The sequence below is a fragment of the Ixodes scapularis genome, unplaced genomic scaffold (genome assembly GCF_016920785.2).
Source record: "Ixodes scapularis isolate PalLabHiFi unplaced genomic scaffold, ASM1692078v2 PGA_scaffold6__148_contigs__length_123643588, whole genome shotgun sequence".
Classification (NCBI taxonomy): domain Eukaryota; kingdom Metazoa; phylum Arthropoda; class Arachnida; order Ixodida; family Ixodidae; genus Ixodes; species Ixodes scapularis.
Genome location: NW_024609881.1, coordinates 81760022 through 81781744, shown reverse-complemented (window position 1 = coordinate 81781744; position 21723 = coordinate 81760022). Strand labels below are relative to the sequence as shown.

The 21723-nt window shown below is 43.8% G+C and overlaps 1 protein-coding gene across 1 annotated transcript; it reads left to right on the top strand.

Moving 5' to 3' along the window:
- The first annotated feature begins 5591 nt into the window (after positions 1-5591).
- On the top strand, positions 5592-21283 carry LOC120838917 (hydroxyacid oxidase 1-like). Its single transcript, XM_040209054.1, has 8 exons — positions 5592-5752; positions 7129-7283; positions 14036-14291; positions 17225-17355; positions 18096-18187; positions 18803-18961; positions 19548-19617; positions 21222-21283. The coding sequence occupies exons 1-8, from the start codon at positions 5592-5594 to the stop codon at positions 21281-21283; spliced, it is 1086 nt and encodes a 361-aa protein (XP_040064988.1).
- The last annotated feature ends 440 nt before the right edge of the window (positions 21284-21723 follow it).

Below are 21723 nucleotides of genomic sequence, written 5' to 3'. Positions count from 1 at the left end.
CATATATTCGTTCTAAATAAACGTTTTTTGAGCGTTTCGATTTTATATATCCATACTGTTCTAGATGCTTCATCCCTCCCCCCCCCCCCCCCCCCCCACCCCACCCCACCCCAATTCCGTTGCCCCCCCACCTCAGAAATACTTCCGACGCCACTGCACTACCCTTAGGGACATCTGATGCAACAGCAACGGGACCCAAATTGCCAGACAAGTATAAAAGTAATAACATTCTAAAATTGTGATGTGCTGGTTTGAAAAATGTATTGTACATAGTTTGAAAAATGTATTGCGCATAGTTTCAAAAATGTATTGCACATAGTTTGAAAAATGTATTGCACATATTTTGGCAAACTTTTCTTAGACCTGTGATCAACCTGCATAGGTTTAGCAATTCAAAGCACTCTGCCTGTTCAAATATAGTACTTGTTTTGCAGCAAGCAACCTATCTGGTTACTACATTGAAAAACACCTGTGACCTATTTCTTGGCAATGTCATAATGTGAAAACTTTATATTTGCAAAAAAAGTACCGTAATACCCGAGCGTTGCCCCATATGCAGATGTACTTCGACAGTATCGAGTCTGTGAAACGACACAGTTAGGGCGGCTAAAAACAAGTTTTGCACACAAACAGAAGTGGGCATGGGAGCTTGATATTCAAAGTTGCTTGCATTTACAATGCAGAAGAGTCATAAAGAAGAAATTGGTCACCTTTGAACACTGCGAAACGAGCGTCCTGGTATCCATAAGTTCTGAAAATATCCGTCTTCAAAAACATTTACACACATGCATCTTAGATGCTGTAGATTATGTGACACCGAGACACACAATATCTGTGCAGCATGTTGGCATTTCCGTTGTAGCACCACAAGATACCCAACAGACTGCTACAAGGACACCGATTATCTGCACACACACACAGAGATCCACCGACTTCAGAGAGCAGTTGCCTTTGCATGATGATGAAGCGCAGGCATGTTGCTGGCCGGACACGAACTAATTTGTTTAGCCTTGACCTCTTAGCTTATCTTGCAACAAAGGTTCCTCAGTTGAAAGTTTTCACTGCAGTCCAACACATGCTTCAGCTCGAACTCACGATGGGTTCATCATCACAGGCGTCAGACATACTGTTCCTTGGTCCGAGTTCGCTTCTTGACATTCATGACGGTTGGCAGCGAGTGTCTTTGATCGAGTTTCAGCTTTTCATTTCTTCTGTTTGGCATTCTTGGCATTAATGCAAACATTCATTTCGCTACAGCATTTACACCAGCTTTGTCTTCCTGTGCGAGCGAACTGTAGCCAACTTGTTTCGTGCTGTCGACGCGACCTTGCATTTTTCGCCCCTTAGGTTTTTTTAAGGTGGTGTAGACTGCACAGCTGGCCACATAGCCCAAGGCCGGGAGGCTGTGCCTTATTTTTTTACAGCCCAGGGCCACATTGCAGGTATACCACGTTGCAGGTAGGGCGTCAAGTATCCGCTCGCTTGGGAAGATCTTTCTAGTTTCCATTGCTAGCTGTAGTGACCGTTGACATTGTGCTCCACAGCAGTATTCTGTTTTCATCTTCGCAAATGTGCCTTGTAGACACGTGATATTAGAAGCAAGCCAGTTGCCTATACATTCCGAAGTACTCTTCTAAGGTGTCAGTTTTCAGCTTGTCCCATGGAGGCCGTACAGCAGCCAGAGTTCATCAAAGCAGTATCCGGGATGTGTGACCGCTTCTGGAGGAAATAGAACGAAAAAGGAGGAAATCATATTAACCTAGAGAAAGATAATGTAATCAAAAATGGTTATAAAAAAAAAAAAAGAGGAGAATGCTCTTAAGCTGAAGTGGTCCCGTATTTGAGAGAAAACACTGGCAGTGTTTTGATCTGGTATTTTGGATCACAAACATCAAAATTATTCTTGAATTTGATGTGCCGAATGCGCAATAATAATAATAATAATAATGATAATAATAATAATGCTTATTGCACGAGCACATAGAACCAGGTACAGAAAATAATAATAATTAATAGAGTTTCCTGATGCGTGGTGGGATTCCTTGGGGAGCCTGAAGCAACTCCAGCTAAATTTTTAGTATATGGCTCTGGTGTATGGATAAATAACTGATCAATGAACCATATTCCGGCTTGCGTGCACTCCAAACTACTGCTGAGAGACCCGCTAAAATATAGGTCTTACTTGTTAGTTGCAGCGGATCATTTTTGCGCTCCGATGAGGATACGCAGAAAAGACAATCTACTTCTGTTTTGTTGCTTTTTAATTGATGTGCTGGTTGCAACCGCGGTAACCTATCACTTGCGTACCTTGCGAAAACATTCCAACATGAACTCATAAATCGGGTCATTTTTATTTAGTTCTGCACCTGCAAGTAGCGCCAGCATTTGAATGTGTTGCTTCCAGGCCACAACCAAATCACTCCCAAGCATGCATTCAGCGAAAAGTAAAAACAAAAAACGAAACCACGATCATAAAAATTAATAAGTTCTTACCCTGCCATGCCGTCAAGGAGCGAGATCTTCCCATCGATTCGCTGTATAGTCCACGTTTTCGTAGTCATCCTTGCAGAAATTCAAATATGGACACTTTCACATCCAGTTTTCCGTCAATGCACGGATAAACAACATCTGTACCGAATGACAGCACCGACCACGAACCGACAACCGAAAAGCAGCTTTCACTGCTTTCACGTCCACACACGAGGCCGCGAGAGGACATTCCAAAATGTGCTCGATCTCACTCGAGAGTTGGACTTCTGACCCTCGGTGTCCAAAAACCTACTCGCGTCCAGAGTTGTTCTAGTTGATTCCTCCAGCCTTATTGTCACGTGACTCAACCCGCAAGAGTAAGTAAAAAAAGCCGTCGAAGAAAGGAACGCGACAAACAAGTTACAACCGTTAGGAAGAAAAAAAAAAAAAAAAAAAAAAACGCAACGCCGTAACGTTTTTTTTTTTTTTTTTTTTTTTTTACGCCTTGTTGAGCGCAGAGGGAAAGGAAAAAAAAAAGAGAACGTGCACTGCAAAGAAGCCAACTGTCAAGGGGAGCCTTGCGGAGAAGCGCACTACCAGTTCAGCCTACTCATGACGACGCTCCTTGAAGGGAGAGAGGGAAGCGCTGCGGCTTTCCATCTAGGTGGTGTTGCCTAATTTCGCATTACACAAAATTGTAAACGTCTTTGATTTCTTTTTTTTTCCAAAACCAAGCAAAGTGTGGAAAGTTTGTTTTAACATAAAAAGTGTCAATCTGAATATTGTGCTGCGGGTCATTAAGTTGTATACAAAGCCCGCTAAACAATGCCAACGGTTTAGGTCAGTGCTTATCAAATGGGAGGCCGTGGCAAATGCGAAGGCATTTCTAAGATCTTGGAAGCATTGCTCCTCAATGAACCTGGCAATAAACTTTATACTTTTTTTGTATATGTCAGTGAGAGAATCGCAGTTTACACGAGCACTTAGCTATAAAATATTCCTTCATCCCTTCGCAAAGATAATTACCCCAGACCTTTTCCTCTAGCCACACCGATGATTCATCACTTCCGCCGATCCACAAGCTATCCCTGAAACATCAATGTTTCAGAACCACTGGTCTATGACACAGTTATCAACATCAATTACTGCGCTTCACTACACATGGCGTGTAGGTTGAAAAAAGCCGATGCGCACACTTCCTAGCAGAGCATGCAGTCAAGCAATAAGAACTGCGGAAGGAACTTAACAAATGACGAAGCTCACGATGGGGTTACACCTAAAAAATACAACGTGTGTATGGAACTGATAAAAATGAGCCCCATGACGCTTATCGCTATTGTCTCTCTATGAGCACCTCGCACATTTCAAGTATAGTCCCATTCTGAGCTCTATCCTACCCCATCTTCTCTAGCCCACCACGCGTCCCGCGGGAAAGTGCATACCATTTTGTTTAAGCGTGTTGTTCGCTAAATTATTCATGCTCCGTTCCAGTGTGTTAAGGGCTGAATGACAAGTAAAAAACATAACTTGATTATTTGCTACCAATTAATCAAATAAAAATTGAATTAATCAACTTCGTTCATTTTCGGGCACAATATGCGATACTTTAAAAGGTCCAAAACGTCAATTTCTATTTCTTGCTTTGCATCAATGCCGAAAAAAAAAAAAAAACATTGAAAACACGCATCATCGTTCTAGAAACAGGCTGAGTAACCAAAATGGCTGTGCGGACCTTTGAAATAAATGTGTTTTACTTCCGAAATTTGCCAATCTTGTTCAATATAAACGGAGTCATAAAACAGAGGTAGGATTAAGAGAAAACACAGTTGGGCTTGGGCCGGGTTTGGGTCTGGTTCGGCGTGATGAGGGCCGGGTTCACGTTCAGTTAATGCCGAAAAGGGCAGTGGAGCCCGGGACGGCTTCAGGCCAAGGCATTATCGGGCCCGGTAGGGTCGGGCCTGCTATTCCGGCCCGATCTGATATCTAACCCGGCGCTCGCTACCGTTCATGAAAGGACGGCGTCCTTAACCTCGGAGTTGTTGACGCGCTCCGTCCCCAGGGCGCGCCACCAACCGGGAGGCTCGGGAGGCCGTGCCGGTTTTCGACACTGTGGCTCTTCCAAGGAGTATAGAAGGGCAGGAGAGGGTATGACGTCAACCTTGTAGCCTCCACAAGCCATGCTCCCTTGACGCCTAGACTCTTATTTTCCTCCTTACTCTCCTCACTTATCAGCTCGACATGACCACATTACGTCGCCGTAGCTAGCCTCGCGCAAGCCTGCAATGAATCCTTTTATAATCAACCATCCATCTCGCACGTGACATGTCACGCGCACCAATCGCCAGAGAGATCTGCGGTCATGTTGGCCACAACTTCGTTTAAACTTTTTATGACTAGGCTTCACCAATATTGCAACGTGCCCCCTCCTAGTACTTATAACCTCCTTGGGCTCTTCGGCCGAGGCGCAGCGTTACGCCAGCTGAAGTATTTCTATCATGATCTATAATATGATTCCCATATGAAATACGTGGTAATAAAAGCCACTTAGAAGCACTAAAACATTTCTAAGAAATGTTTGTATTTATTTTTCTGGTTCATCTGACGTCAAAATGATTTAAACAACAGGTGCACTCAAGACGTGCTTAGTATCACTGATCTTTCACTTTATACGGATATTTTGTTTCGCAGAAAAGAAACCGGGCAAAGTCTTCTGAGAAATCGAGAAGGAATCCTCACAAGGTGCTTGCTCGTTTCGGCTGTCTGCGGACAGCGCTTCTTTTTGGACGTCACCCTAGCTAAATACGTCATGACGTCCACAAGACGCTCTGATATTCACAGCAGTGTGCAATATTTTTGCAGCTGGCGCATTGCTTTATGCTAGCCACACATGCTTCTCAGGAACAGAAAATTCGGAATTGGGAGTGCGATATATACCGTGTTTTTCAGCTGCCTTGTCCCGTCAGTTATTAACTAACATAAACCACTCAACTTTAAAATAATAATAACGCATGCGTTTCAGGCATTTAGTGTTCCACAGCTCGACGAAACAGCAGCCGGCCTTTATCCATTGCAGAGCATTGGGTCCTCTAGAAGTCCCTTGCAACTAGAATACTTATTGTAAGATGACCACAGCCGAGCATGCCATGACGGATGACTTAGTGGCAACAGTGGACGACATTGAACGTCTCGGCTGCTCGAAACTAAGCATCGCCGCGGCCGGCTATTTCAACGGCGGTGCAGACACGGAGCAGACGCTGCGTGAGAACAAGATGGCGTACCACAGGTAAAACAATTGATTTTTTTAAGTGCTAGGAAATGAGTGGCGTCTTAAGATTTGGTGGATGATATTGCTTGTAGAGGCCTGTGATTATCGATGGTGTTAGCATGAACCTCAAATTAGTCCTATTTATTAAATCGCTGCACTGACAGAGAGGCAAGTTGTATGACTGGCACCTGTGATACTCAAATGTTTATTCAAGTAGGCCTAATATATAAGTCCTCCTTTTTACCCTCTTTTCACTGAAATTTTGTTTGATAGTTAAGTGATGGCATTATGGTTTTAAGAACTTTAGTCCCCTGCTCCAGATGGTTGTACTTGGTGTTTCACGAGATAACTTTCTGATAAACCTTTGCACCGTTGCCCCTCCATTTATGTTATGTGACTCGGGCCAACCAACAATCAAGATGGCTGAGCCCCATCCAACTAATGTGCAGCAAATAAAGCTAATTCTTGAACATTAATAATAAACTGCGCGAAGGTCAAGTACACAGTGACGGAACAAGCGCTAACTCACAACTGTCGTTTTGATACTCATACCGAAGAATAGAAAGAAGTAACGTTCCTTTCTCTTCTTTCCTTTTAGCATGTAGTAACCTTCCCAAAATAAAATTGCCTCAATGGGAAAAGGAAGTTAATTTTTTTTTTTTAAATGACTAGGAAATGTCAGAAAGAAAGAAAAAGAAGTTGCTGACAGTAATCCACTGAAACAACCTCACGTAGAAAGGTAAACTTAATTAAGTTATTTGTCCGTTAATACCATTGTTGGCGCACTGACGCACGAGTTTTTCTTTTCTTTGATAATCATCGCCCCGTATAGTTATCTAGATATTTTCTCCTGGTACCTTCCAACGACCGTTGTTTCTGTTAGTATCGGTTCGCAGTTACAGTCTCTTATGTGCGCTCCGAGATGTCCCGCTGGTGTTCAATTGAGTGAAGAAGGACGTTCTCATAACCTGGTGTTTACTCCGCGGCCTGACTGACCTATGTATATTCTGCCACAGGTGAAAAGTATTTCATACATAACCTGACTTTGGCAAGGTATATATGTTTGCTTCTGTTGCAGACCACATTCATTGTGACGTTCCTGAAGAGAATTTTCCTTAGAACAAAGTTTTTTTTTAGATTGTCTGGTGCTTAAAATACAATACGGATGTCAGATCTGGAAGCCAGCGTTTTTATTTTGTGTGATACCCGGTGAATGTAGGGCATCACAGCCGGGCGTTGTCCTTCGTACTTGTTTTTGTATTTTTGTCTAGCGTCTTCTCTGTCAGTGTGTACTTGACCTTCGCGCTATTTATTAGTAATATATGCATATCCAACTAGCCCACCTTAATATTTACTATTTTCCAAACGTTTCGTTCTTTTGCCCGCGTACTTAGACTACGCCTAAGGCCTAGGGTACTCCGTGACGTGGCCCAGAGAAACATGGAGGTAACCCTGCTGGAGGATCAAGTGGTGTCCATGCCAGTTGGAATCTCGCCAACAGCTTTCCAGAATCTGGCGCATCGAGACGGGGAGACCGCCACCGCCAGGGGTTAGAAAATCAATGTCTCGGCACAGGCATCTTCCGTGCAGCATCCATCGTGACTTTTTGGCATTTTGAGCGTTTTTGTTTTCTTCAATCTATAACGAGAGATTCCGACGGATACGAGTGAGCTTGTAGTTCAGAGTACTCGCATGGTACAACAGAGTTGGCGTAAACAAGAAATCACCTTAATGTATTTCGTTTTTATATATATATATATATATATGGGTGATTTCATCTCAACTCAGGCACGGATTTAGGGTCGAATTTTTAATTTTGACGAAAAAAATATATGTTTTGGGGCAATTCCTATAATAAAAGAAGACGCAAACGGTTATTTCGTCGGATTTTTTGTTCTCAAGTTATGGACCGTTGAAGCGGTCAAGGTGGAAATTGATGTTTTTCCAGCCTATCGGAAGTGCCATATTTCACTCCATCCCTTTTCAATACTTTTTACGCTACATCAATATAACTTTTTGGGAACACTCTAGGCATAGGCGTTTTCATGCTAATTAAGCGTCTAGGTCATAACATTCTTAATGATTTTTTTTTTATTTGTCAAACCGCCTCTCTGTGACGATATTTGTCAAAGTCCAGCAAGCTGTGCTGTGTGACCTAATCAACATATTTTTATGATCTTTATATCACCGTAAAGCACCAATTATGCTCTTTCTTTTGAGTATAATTTCAATATTTTGCCACAAGTATATAATGCGCTACATGTGCCTGAAAAACGAATATTTCGAAAAACTAGCAAGTTTAGAGTCGATTTTCTAAAAAAACCCACTTTTTATTTTTTTCATTTTTTATTCACAGTTAGTTAATATAGTAGTCTATCAGGAACTACCAACAAAAATTGTAATATATTGTTTGTATGGCCGCTATTAAGACTCGAATCTCGTGCTATGAGCGTTTTGAACGGGACTTCGCACAGGCGCTCTGCTGAGCAGAATTTTGGCCTATATAAGGTTTTCTATTTATCGTTAGCCGTTACCTAATATCCAACCATAAACATTAAAAAACATTTTGAGTAGTGCTCTTAAAAAAAGTTACTTAGAAGTCCGTATTCACAAGTGCGAGCGCATCTTTTTCTCCCAGTACGGGGGAATGCAGATCGTTAGAGAAGTCCTCTGAGGCCTTTTGCTTTCGGCTCCGAAATTTTACAGATGCCACCCCAGTCAGGCGGCGTGTATAGAATACTTTATCTTGAACATCACGGGGCTACCGCCTCTATCTTCGTCGGGGTCCTGGAGCCTCTAAGGATTATGCCTTTGGATGCGACCGACACGGAAACCCTGATTGTCGGGAGAACAGGCGTTTGAGGTCAGAGTTTACGTCGAAAGCCCCCCTCTGTCTCTCCAAGCTCATCTCCTCGTCCTTCTAACACAACCGTGCCACTAATCCGCGAACACTAAAAGAGACGCCGCTGCTGCGTGGCACTCAGATTACGCGCTAGGCGGAGAGCGAATGTTTAAAGGGCCCATGAAACGATTTTTGGGTTGGGATAAATCATTTTAGATTGGAATTTTACTAATAGCACATCGTTCAGTGGGCCAAAAGAAAAAAGGTAGAAAGTCAAAAGCCTGACTTTCAGTGCGAAAATTTGAAAACACAGCGGACTATTTCGTACCTCGTCCCCTTCGTAACCTCGCTGCCTTTTTACTGTGATACATCCGCAGTCCCAAAAGCGCGTCATCGGGTCCAAACTGACGTCATACGAAACCAGACCTCATTTAGTCCCTTCACCCCTAAGCTGACATTGTGGTGGAAGCTACGCGCTTGCCGGCCCAATCAGCCGCCTCCGTTTCATCACCTGACCTCATTCTCTGCAGCCACATTTGCCACGCTCACGTGGCAAAAGTGTGGCTAGCCCAAGGTGCACGTAGCTTCCACAGCACTGTCAGCTTAGGGGTGAACGGGGTAGGGAAAGAAACTTTTATCCGAGTTTTGAGCGAGCGGCTAATCTTCTAGGGGGACAATGGCTCTCTCCGAGCGAGAGGGGCCTCCCTTCTTTTCGTCTTCTTGAACTGCTTGGTGGAATGCGCGATCTATGAGTTGAGGAGGAAAGCGAAACAGGAAAAAGTTGGAAAAGCGTTTCATGACCCCTTTAAGTATGGATCGACGGGAAGATTGGGGACCCAAAGGAAGCCGAATCTTCGCACTTCGTCTAACTGATAATAGCCTTCTCTGTCCCTTTCTGGCTCTTGAATTCCTAAGCCACGGCGGAAAGCTGGTACTCATTCTACCTCCGTGCTGTCTGAGCTGGATGAACTTAAAACTGCTCCTGCTTTCAGAAAGCCAGAAGTGTTCGTTACTGCCATGGCTAATACATTATTAAGTTCAGACCGGAAAGTGTGCGCCGACTATTCAAGGAGACACAAGAGAAGAGTGTTTTACGGACGCCATTTTCGTCAAGTCTCGGAGCTAAACCTAAGTTAGCAAGTTCTACCGGCTGAGGACGCCCAGCGCGTAAGCCCTGGAGATGTTCTGTGCAATAACTGCTACACAATGTTCTTGGGTCAGATTGAAGAACATAAGCAAGGACAGGAAATGTTGTCATCAAGCTCATCGTCATCATCCCTGAAACCAGCGGACAGATCATTTGTTGACGAGGAGGCCCTGGTCCAAGGAGTGTCTGAAGCAATTGATGCTGCCGAAGTAAGTGTGACACCACTTAAACTCCCTTCTAGCGTGACCCCACGAAGTCGTACCGGCTAAGTTAAGCGAAAAAAATCCGAGATAACCGCGGACTTCAAAAAGAAAATTGGTCGTAAACTAAGTGACGTGTACGGAGAATCTACGGGCACAGACAAAGAAGATCCATGCTCCTCGTTCTCCGACTGGGTCAGCAATTTACGAGCAGCCTACGTCAAGAGCGCGTCGCAGCTAGAACGCTACCGCCTCTTAACTCTCTTTCCATCTAACCTCAAAAATAAAGATATCCTGAAAGCAATTCCTGAAGTGACGAAGCATGCTTTGGACCAATCAAGAAAGCTGAAAAAAAAAATGGGGGTCTGGGCGTCACCTGACCCATACCAAGGACATGCTCTCAACGAAAACGATGTCGCTCTTGCGTTGACTTACTACACATCAGATGTGAAAGACTGCTCAAGACAAAGCCCGAACAAGGAGGATGTCGTAAGGCTTTTTATTGATGGTCAGGAAGTCTTCGTCACGAAGCGATTTATGACGAGATCTATTAGGGAAACCTACAAAGAATTCAAGGCGGCCAATCCCGAGTCAAAAATGGGCCTAACAAAATTTTATTCTCTTCGGCCCAAGTGGGTTAAGAAACACCCTGTACATGAAGAGTGTGTGTGTGTATGCTGCGCCAACTTCATACTCTGTCTGACATCTCTGTCAAATGCGGCGGGGAAGACCATGACCTTTGAAGACGTCCAGAAAATTTTTCTTTGTGAAAATCTTTCCCAAAACTGCTTCTTGCTGAGGTGTGAAGCCTGTTCGAACCGGAAGGACATATCCCTCGAGATGCTAGGGATGAGCGCTGAAGATGAACTGGAGTTGGCACTGTGGGAATCTGGTGGCGAGTTGGTGAAAAAACATTTGGAGGCCACTGCTTTTCTTAACGAACTCAACAAGTGGACGAAGAAATACATACCCCACTATTATATTCGGCGCGCCCAACAGAGAGCATAATGGCTTGAAGAAGCAAATGTGAAGCCACTTGTCGTAGTCCTCCACATTGATTTCGCCGAAAGCTGGAGTATTGTGCTCCAACGTGCAGTGCAGGGATACCACTGGAAAACCAAGATGGTGACAATCTTCACCTGCGTTGCGACGACCACGAAGGGAACACTAAGTTTCGGCGTCGTGAGTGACGATACCTGTCATGATTCTGCACACGCGCTCTTTGCGCTCACAATGATTGAAGACAGGCTCGAGGAACTCTTGCCCGTTTTTTTGGAGCTAATCTATGTTTCGGACGGCGCTCCAAGCCATTTCAAAAATCGGCACCAATTACACGAATTTCAGAAGAAGTTTATTGTCAGCAGGTGGATATACTCGGCGTCAGGGCACGGCAAAAGCGCGTGCGATGGAGTGGGTGGTGTGCTGAAGCATCATGCGTCACTGCATAACTTGAAAACAACTGAACTGAGCTCCATAACTAACGCGCGTACTTTCGTTGAAGCTCTCGGCCAGAAAATCAAGGGGATAACGCTTCTCTTCATCGACCAAGAGGAGCTGTCTCGTTATCGGGAGCCTAAAAGGAAGGAGTGGGAGAAGGTAACCCCATCGAAAGGCATCCAATCTTCTCATGTGTGGAGCAAAGCAATGGGGGAAGGGGGAGGTGATGTGGTCCTAGAAAGAGTTTACCAAACCCCAGAATAGACAGAGCTAAATGGTGGGACCGTGAAAAGGCCGGACCGTTTCAACAGTGCGTTCATCCTTGTCCCCCTGTGAGTGCGCGCTGTGTGATCAGACGACGCGCCATAGACTTTGACACTGAACTGACGGCAATTTGGACAAAGCGAAAGCTGGCTCAGAATCGCATCAACCTATTGTCTCGAAATGTGCTACGTCGAAAGATGACTATCCCTATCCCAGGTGTTTATCTCTGTTTTTGTGTGATCAGCGCCGCGTAGTATTGAAAAGGTACTGCGTCGTCTATCCGTAAACCAGACGGAATTTGGCGGTGTTCAATTCGTTTTAAAGTTTATATTTGTATTAACTTTGAGTGTATTTTATGTTAATTAGGAGTATATGAGACATTTGGTCAACACATTTTGATATATTTTATGCAATGAACATGTTTAGGCTACAACATGAAATATTACTTCCCTTCTCTGGTTACGTGTCGCATCTTGAGTTTAAAATTCCGAACTTTAAATGTAATTGTCATATTTTCTTATGTCAAACAGATATGCAGTGCATATACATATGTGCGATTTAGTATCTGACGCTTAGGAAGTACGGTCTATTTTGTGCACATACGGGCTCTTTCGTAAAATAACGAGCATTTCGTGGCGTGTAAAGACGAGCATTTCGTGGCGTGTAAGGCTTCAAATGCGTTAGTCATGTGTTTAGGTTTCATTTCTATTTGCAGTGATTCATGCCAGGTTACTTCGACTTTTCCCTCGTGACTTAAGTTTGTCCGTGAGTTTAGATGTTACGTACTTCTCCGTCAATACATAATGCGAAGCTCACACTCCTTTCAAATCACCCCAGTGCCAAGTAAATAAATATTGTAAGGATAAATATTGTTACTTCACTTGCTTTTACGCTCAGATATTGTGGTAAATACTAACATTAAATAGAAAACTTTACATTGGCCAAAATTCTGCTCAGCAGAGCGCCTGTGCGAAGTCCCGTTCAAAACGCTCATAGCACAAGATTCGAGTCTTAATAGCGGCCACACAAACAATATATTACAATTTCTGTTGGTAGTTCCTGATAGACTACTATATTAACTAACTGTGAATAAAAAAGGAAACAAATAAAAAGTGGGGTTTTTTAGAAAATCGACTCCAAACTTGCTAGTTTTTCGAAATATTCGTTTTTCAGGCACATGTAGCGCAATATATACTTGTGGCAAAATATTGAAATTATACTAAAAAAAAGAGCATAATTGGCGCTTTGCGGTGATATAAAGATCATAAAAATATGTTGATTAGGTCACACAGCACAGCTTGCTGGACTTTGACAAATATCGTCACAGAGAGGCGGTTTGACAAATAAAAAAAAAATCATTAAGAATGTTATGACCTAGACGCTTAATTAGCATGAAAACGCCTATGCCTAGAGTGTTCCCAAAAAGTTATATTGATGTAGCGTAAAAAGTATTGAAAAGGGATGGAGTGAAATATGGCACTTCCGATAGGCTGGAAAAACATCAATTTCCACCTTGACCGCTTCAACGGTCCATAACTTGAGAACAAAAAATCCGACGAAATAACCGTTTGCGTCTTCTTTTATTATAGGAATTGCCCCAAAACATATATTTTTTTCGTCAAAATTAAAAATTCGACCCTAAATCCGTGCCTGAGTTGAGATGAAATCACCCATATATATATATATATATATATATAATATATATAACTAAAGGAATTTATAAACGTAATCTAGTTTCTTTCTGTGGAGCCTTAATCAAGCAGCATGGCCAACTTCCCGGGACACTCCATGGAATAGACCTTTTTCAAGAAAATATCAAAATTCTAATTGATTTTGTTAAATGATACCCAGGAAATTACAGTCCTCGAGCAAATTACGATTTTTTGTCGAGAAAAGCAGAATTTGACAATTTTGTGAACGTGGCCCATAGAATTCAATAAAAAAAAGACGTTCGTAAAGCACTGCAATAAAAAATATACGCCTCCAAAAGTTTAATTACAGCAAATTGAGATTTTATTGCTGCCTCGTAAAATATTCCCGGGGAACATTGGAATTTTGGTTGTTGAGTTAAAATTTTTAATTTTAGTGCATGCGGCGAGGCGTTGAAGTCCAAGAAAGTTAGGGGTGGAACACTTTCATGCTACCTTTTAACCCGTACCCGTAATCTGCTAAAAAGTAGCGTTCCTCAGTTTGCGCAAGAAAACATTCTGAAAATTGCCTGATGCACGATAGGATATTAGCAGCGTGACAGAAGCCTACGTGCTCTAAGCTACAGGTAGCGCAATCAAATGCTGTAAGGATTTGCGCGGGTGGCTACCGCGAGTTTTGCAAGCGCGTGACGCTCATCTTGCAGCCTAACAGCTTATGATCGACAGTGAACCAAAGTGCACCACCTTCTTTCCCCCGTCCAGCTGCTCAGAGTGCAAGAACCCTTCTGATGCAGGGATTGTTCAGCTGCATCACTATCGAAGACGTGAAGAAGGCAGCACCGGACGGGCTCCAGTGGCTCCAGTTGTACATCTTCAAGGACCGAAGCATCACCAGAGACATTGTGGAACGCGCCGAAAGAGCCGGATACAGGGCCCTTGTACTGACAGTTGACATGCCCATCGCCGGAAAGCAAATTGCCCGTATCAAAAACAAGTTCAAAACGCCGAAGGTTGCTAAGTACGTTGAAACGTAAAGTTAATTACATTGCGCCAGAAATATATACTTATCAGATTGGGTAAGGGTCAGTTTGAACTTATAGAGAAAAACGAAGAATGGCCAGAAGAGGACAAAACGACTGACTAACAAATTTGCTTTAGTACACTCATTCAGATGCGTAATTGGTTATTGCATCACAGGTTGTTCAGCTAAACACAAAATGCCTATTAGTTGTCAAAAAATTACAAAAAATATTAAATTTGTCACCCGCTAAAATTCTTCTTAGAAGCTCCCTGTGCGCGGCTCACCGAAAATATTGTATTTTTGTAGGTGTGACTTACGAATATGTAACAACTAGCTCAATCAGGCCGAAATGGTCAAACCTAGAATCACTGAACACCCCGATATTGGCAAAATAGTTTAACGAAACCAAAATTTTTTATTGATATAAGGTTCGACAGGCTTTGGCATCTTTTTAGTGACGTTACACAGTTAGCTCATTGACGATCGGCTCCATAGAACCACTTTTTCTATATCGTGTCAGATGGGCGTACCAAAGTTGCTGAATTGTTTTTTGCTACCCGCGTGCGGTTAACAAAAAAAAGGGGAAAAAAGACACAATGAACAGAAAGTGAGGGCGTAAAAACTAGCTGGTGTAGTTTAGATATGACACAACCCCGAGATTAAAAAAAAAAAAAAAAGCAAACGCGACTTTTTTGTGCCTGTCGCCTTTTGCTTCTTGCTGTCTCCGGATTGTGTTAGGTCTAAACAACATAATTGGATTCTGTTGTTTGCTATACAATATACTGATGCGTCGTGAAGGCCACCTATATTCCATCTCCGAAATCTCCAGAGTGCAGAGTAAGATAGAGGGATGTGAATATTGGTCAGCAGGAACGATGTGTTATCGCGAGAACTCGCGCATATAAAGGGGCGATGCAACGATTTTCGTACTTTGCGCAAATACAACTTAGAACGAACCCCTGACTTTAATTACCTACGAAACACGTGTTCGTTCTTCACGACACGTAATAGAAGTCACAGGAAAATATTAAATAAAAACAAGCAGCGTACACGCCCTCAACTAGCAGCCAGATAAGTGGCCAGGTGGCCTGGAGTCGATTGTATGCCGCCAGTGATGATCATTGCCACGCGTTAGGGTTGGCAAAGCACAAGACACGCGCAGGGTTCCAGACATTTTTATGGTTCGGCTATTGTCGTCATTGGAGCGACTGAACACGAGCCACTGTAACCGAATGCTTGTCGAGCTATTGAATATCACGAGCCCAAATAGAGTGCTCATGCAATGCTCTGGCCCAATCTTTGAGCCATATTCAAGTATCGTCACTAGGGGACTATAATGGCCTCATTGGGGGACGCTGCAACCTCCAAACTACGTCTTCAAGTTTTGTGAGGGATTGATTGATTGATTGATTGATTTAACTTGTTTTATTAATAAAAAAAAGCAAAGCGCGTACGACTCTTTCTAATTAAATGTCTCCTGACGTCGGAGAGAGGGGGTGGGGGAATGGGGTACGGATAGGGAGGGGGGTACCAGAAATGTCACTAATCAGATGGAGTCCTGGATGTTTGCTGTCGCGACAAAGTCAAGCAGCGAGTCTAATGTGGCTTTGCGGTTCTGCAGTGCGCCCCTCGGATGTGTCCAGTCCCGAAGGCAACGCGGGCGCAGCTTGGGTTGCAGTTTTCGAATTGTTTTTTCCCACGCCCGGCTGATCTCCACACAGTCCCATAAGAGATGGGCACTTGTGGCCTGTTGTTCATTTGTGCATCATCTACAAGATCCGTCGTCAGCGCGTTCTTTTTCTACATCTGTCTTGAGCGCACATCTCTCGAACTTAGCCCGGACTGCCGGGGAGATGGCCGCTCTGGTTCGGAGTCTCCGAAGACGCACTGTAGCCCACCGCCCGCCCGTACGCGTTTGGCAGTGGGTCATTGTCTTCATATTGAAAGAAAACGCTCGCTTTTGTTCATGAAATTACACGCAACAAAGAGGTTTCTCGGTCAGTGACGTTGCGTGCGAGTACACTTGGGTCCCAATAGTGTCAGTAAGACGTGTAAAGTAAAAAACAAAAACATTCCGAGCGAATATCGTTGCATGGCCCCTCTAAGTGCATGCACTATCTAAAGCCATGCGCTCACGCATTAGGATTTGTCACCACCGTAGATGTATGTGAGATAAAATATACACTACGAAATTTTAAATTCCAGACATCAAACCTAGTATCATTTCGTATGTATAACGGCGTGCGCATGATCGCATGCGGAGCATCAGGCCGTATCCATCACACCTGAACTCGTGGAAGGAAGCAGGTGCAATTGCAAGCCTGTCTAAGTTGCTTCAGTCGTATGAAACATAAGCCTGCACGAATATGGCACCAGCCCGTTCGTCATGCTTGGATTTGTGTGGAAGGTTGGCAGGATATTGTAGTCTATTGGGGCTGCTTATGGCAAAACCGGAGCACATTGTTTGATTGATGATGCCCATTCAGCCCCAAGGAAGTCAGTCGTGGTGAATTGGTTTCAGAGCAAACTTTGCCCGTTGTCAGACTTTTTAGCTAGAAAATAGATTTCAACATGAATGCAAACTAAGGAGATGGTTTCAATAGGTGTAAACAACTTGTGGTCAATAAGCTGCGTTCATTGAGTATTAAAAAGTATTCGTTTGCTTGTTTTCGCCTAAGAGAGTAAGTTTCCGGAAAACGCTAAATTTAATTTGTCCGATCCCCACTCCAAAGGCATGCTTGCAGGGTTAAAGTGCAACTTAAATTAAACCGCTCGCGTTTTAGGCGTTTATTAGTCCTGGATTTCACTGGTAAATATTAATACGTTTTAGCAATATTAGTGTTTCTGCTTCAAGCATCGAGAAACTACAACAATCGCCTAGTAAAATGAGCAAGCACAAAATGAAAATCCTTATCGCATTTCTTTTTCAGCTTCGCCGGATACATTCCGAACAAGGCTTACGCGTACGGGGGATTTCTAGATCCCTCATTGACCTGGGACGAGGTTACATGGCTGAAGAGCATTACGAAGCTCCCCGTAATCGCTAAAGGAATTTGCAATGGTAACTACCGAATTCGGTCTGATTGGGACCACTCTTAAGTGGTCCCAGTTGGGCTCGAACGTGTTTGGGGTGTGATGTTTTTTGCCGACTTTCAGCGCGGAAGAAAAGTTCGCTAAAAATTGTGGCAGGCAAACGCTGCTCCACGTCTGACGCAATGAAGAACGTTTTGTGTTTCGAATTTAAGTTTGATATCTGTTACATAATAATGCGGCAAAAATGGGTATAATCTCTCTATGGTAGCCACAACCCGAGAAGGAGAAAGGGTAGGGGTGTTTAAAAGGATGTCTTTTAGGGAATGTATAAAATTCATACCCAAAAAGCATGCCAAAGCTAAAAAGAAGGTTCCTATGTATGAAGCCATTAGGTACATGACACTATCGAATGTGTCATATGCCAATCCTTTTTGTGAATCACTGAATAGTGATGATAGAAGGGACCTGTAACTCTCACAATTTGCGGCTGTACGTTCGAAGTGCTTTTCAATCACCTTCCAAAACTTTTTGATTTAAAGGTTACGTCAGATTGTTTCGATGTTGGCTCTGTTCGTGAAAAAACACGGCATGTAAAATTCCTAGTTCTCTATGCAAAATCTCGAGAGCCATATCTTTTCTTCTCAATACTTATCTGCTGGTATGAAAATAATTCCACGTGTTCACTTAGCCTTGCCTAGCTGCCATAAAAAATAGGCGTTCAAACTGCGGATAATTTTAAATGGGACGATTGCTTTCCTTCCAACACAGCCGAAGATGCTGAAAAAGCAATAAATTGCGGTGTTTCGGCGATACTGGTCTCCAACCATGGTGGGCGGCAGCTGGACGGTGTACCAGCAACTGTACGTCACATTGAACCTCTCTCTTTATGCATTGTGGATTTCCTTGCAATTCCCGTGACTCGTGCTTGCAAGAACACTCATGAAAACCATAAGCTAAGACGACTGAGCGCTAACCTAGAGGCCGAGCACGTGAAGTTCAGCTAGCTTGAAAAAACAAAAACATTCAAAGCGCACTCCCCTCTGACGACCTGATCAGCAAAGAACTAAAATTTTAAGGTGTTGCGTTCCAAACCAACGACGGGCAAAGGTCTGAGGAGTAATTTCTACCATCTGGTTATTTCTTGCCCTGAAACCGAAATATTGGCTACACGGCGCCTTGTGCGCAATAAGCCTCTGTCGATTGCTGACACCTTGAAAGGAATGGGTATCAGCGAAGAGGGCTACAGCCTGCGCCGAGGTTACATACCGAGCTTCTCGCCTCGGAGCGAGCCCCTGGTTTTTTCTCGGTCGTCGCAAGGTCGCTTCAGCTTATCTTTCCGTGACTTTGCCCGAAAACATGCATGGGCTGTAATGTGACGTTTCGGGAATAGGAGCGTCTTCGTCTTCATGGGCAGTTTAAGAACTTAAATTTTTGAGCCTCCCGAAGTAAGCTCCGTATTTTTCTGGATGCTGCAGATCGAAGTCCTCCCTGAGGTTGTCACTGCAGTCCGCGGACGCGTCGAGGTCTACGTGGACGGCGGAGTCCGCCGCGGAACCGACGTAGTCAAGGCGCTGGCACTTGGAGCCAAGGCAGTGTTCGTTGGGCGCCCGGTTCTTTGGGCGCTGGCCTACAACGTAAGTCATCCTCCATACTATCGACACATCATATGCTGATTAGACGGAGCCACATTTATTTTGCCGACTACCTTCATCCTAATGATAAGACCGTTATGCGCAGAATGCGTTGGACTTGCGCGCTTTACTTTGGTTTTGAAATTCTAGGGTTGGTTTAGGGTGGAAGGAAACTAAATTTAGCGGCGATGTCTCGCCCACCAACTTTAACAAAATATACGTTTGTTTAAACTTGACGAAACATAAGTCCGCTAAAAATAACAAATACGTAAAAATGTTTCTTCTTTTTTTTTTTTTTTTTTTTTTGGGGGGGGGGCGTTACATTTTTTTTAGATGCCAGCCATTAAACACATGCAGTGTTCAAAACACGATTGTTTGGATCCTTCGTATTGATATCGAGGTTATAACTAGTCTTTTCACCGCCAAAATACGTCTAGTAAATTGCCGGCTTTGCTAAGTTTTCAGCTTTCTGCGAACTAAAGGGCAGTTGGATATTGTTTAGGCTTAGCACGGCCCAAAGCTTCAAGAAAAGAGTAACAATAAACATACCATAGCGCTCTAACATCTCGATGTAAATCTGTCTTCCCAGGGTGAAGAAGGCGTGAGAGAGATGCTCGAAATCTTGAGACAAGAGCTGGATCGGGCACTCGCACTCATGGGTGAGGGATGTTTCCCATGTCACGAGTGGAACAGAAAGTCGTCACTGATTAGTCGAGTGGCACATTTAGATCATCATGTTTCATCTATGTTTTTTTGTGTGGGTATTAGCAACGTGCCCTTTCAATTTTACTAGTGCGGCCTGAGAGCAGAACTGCGCTTTATTTATCTTTAGCTTTGATCCAGATGAAGGCTTTATAAAAGGTTCGCACCGCAGAACCTGAAGTCCACGTGCTTAATCCCCAACCCTGTCCGTTTCGTTTTTGATGAGTATCCTACTGGGATGTTTTAGTGCGTCACTACGCTCGCATGGATGGCGCAACCTTAAAGACCCCAGGCTAGCAGTCGTATTGCACTGGTTTAATTTCTCATCTACAATATAGGAATTACTCATTCCTTGGAGCAGACTTACTTCCCGATGTCTGAACTCTGCTAGAACAAACTTCGAAGGGCTTGAAATACGTTGACTTTTTGCGCTAGCCCGGGCTGTGGAAGCAGCTTGCAAACCGAACAAAATGCTCTCTTAGCCTCATGTGAACATATATGCAAGGTAAGTACGGATTGTATACAATTATTCTGCAGTTTCTATGGGCTGTGAGTGTTGTATTATGATTACGTAACACTACAGTAAATGGCCCGATTTTCTGTCTCTAGTACCAGCACTGCGCAAAGTATGCTAACTATAAGAGCATTACGCGAAAAACAGCATTGCATGAAACGTCGGTGTTTCCTGTACAAAGAAAGAACGAGGGATAGATACTGGTAGCAATATTCTGAGGAAGGAGGTGCCGACGAAGGGGGCCGTGGCACGCACGACCATCTCGCGCTAAGTGCCATGTGCTGGCCGGGCCTTGTTCAATCCTTTGTGTTCAACCATTGCCTCGTCTCCTGTCCTTTCTGCTGCCGGCATCATCATGCTAACAATATATATATTATTTTGTATATGATATGCAATTTAGCTTCAGCAGATATGTACAGCTGCAACGGAAAAAGAGTAGCACAAGTGACCCATGACCGGAGCGGCAAAATCGCGACACGCGGCGCTATTAGGGAGTTTTCGTAGACCGCGCTGCCCCTTCCGCTAAGCGTTCCGCAACGAAGAAGTTGCTACTGCGCCTGCACGCCGATAGCCTTGACTGTGGAGTTCCCGCTATCGTAGCGGGTTGCGGAGGGCCTTGCGGGACGGCGAAAACGATCTACGAAAACTCCCTATTGTTCCCGAGCGCGCCGATAGCGAGAGTGACAGTCACGTTCAATGCCCCAACGCGGGGGCGGCCGGCAGAAAGCACCCCGTCTTAAAGCCCGCGTTTTAAATCCTATCTTATCCCTCAATTTTCTGCCGGCCACCCCCAGGTTGAGATATACAACGTGACTGTCACTCTCGCTATCGGCGCGCTCGGGAACAATAGCGCCGCGTGCCGCGGTTTTGCCGCTCCGGTCCTCGGTCACTTGTGCTACACTTTTTCCGTTGCAGCTGTACTTAAAACGTTACCCTTGCTTCGAAGTTCATGGTAACATTGAGTACAATATGTTTTATACGAAAAGGATTGGAACAAAAAAATATGCGTTTTCATTTTTATTTTATTTTTATTATTTTTTTTTTCAGGCTGCGCTTCTATCGACCAACTACGACCTGAAATGGTGGTTCATCAAGACGACTTCTCTTAACCTTGAAGGTTCACAACGCAGGCTTTGAATGTTTCATTTTGAAATTCAAAGATTAAGTCCCGGTCAATATGTCTACACAATATACATCATTTCATACATCGCGTATGCTTTGTGACATGCACTGGTGAAGAGCTCTTGGGTTTCCGAAAGGTACCATTAGCATACTCCCGTAAAATTGGAACGGCAGAGAAGCCAGAAAAGTTGTGCAAACAGTATTGTTTTTTAAAGTGGAACAATAAAACTTTACACAACGTTTTTCATATCTGAGACAGACTAAATTGATCAACAGCATTTTTCACGATGTTGTATTTTGCGCATGAGAGACAAACACGCGCTCTTCGCAAAAATACAAAATTAAGGAAAAAGCAATCAACGCGCAACATCGAAAGTACAATACGTATGCACGTTGTCGAGTTAGTAAAGTGATCACCATCATTGAT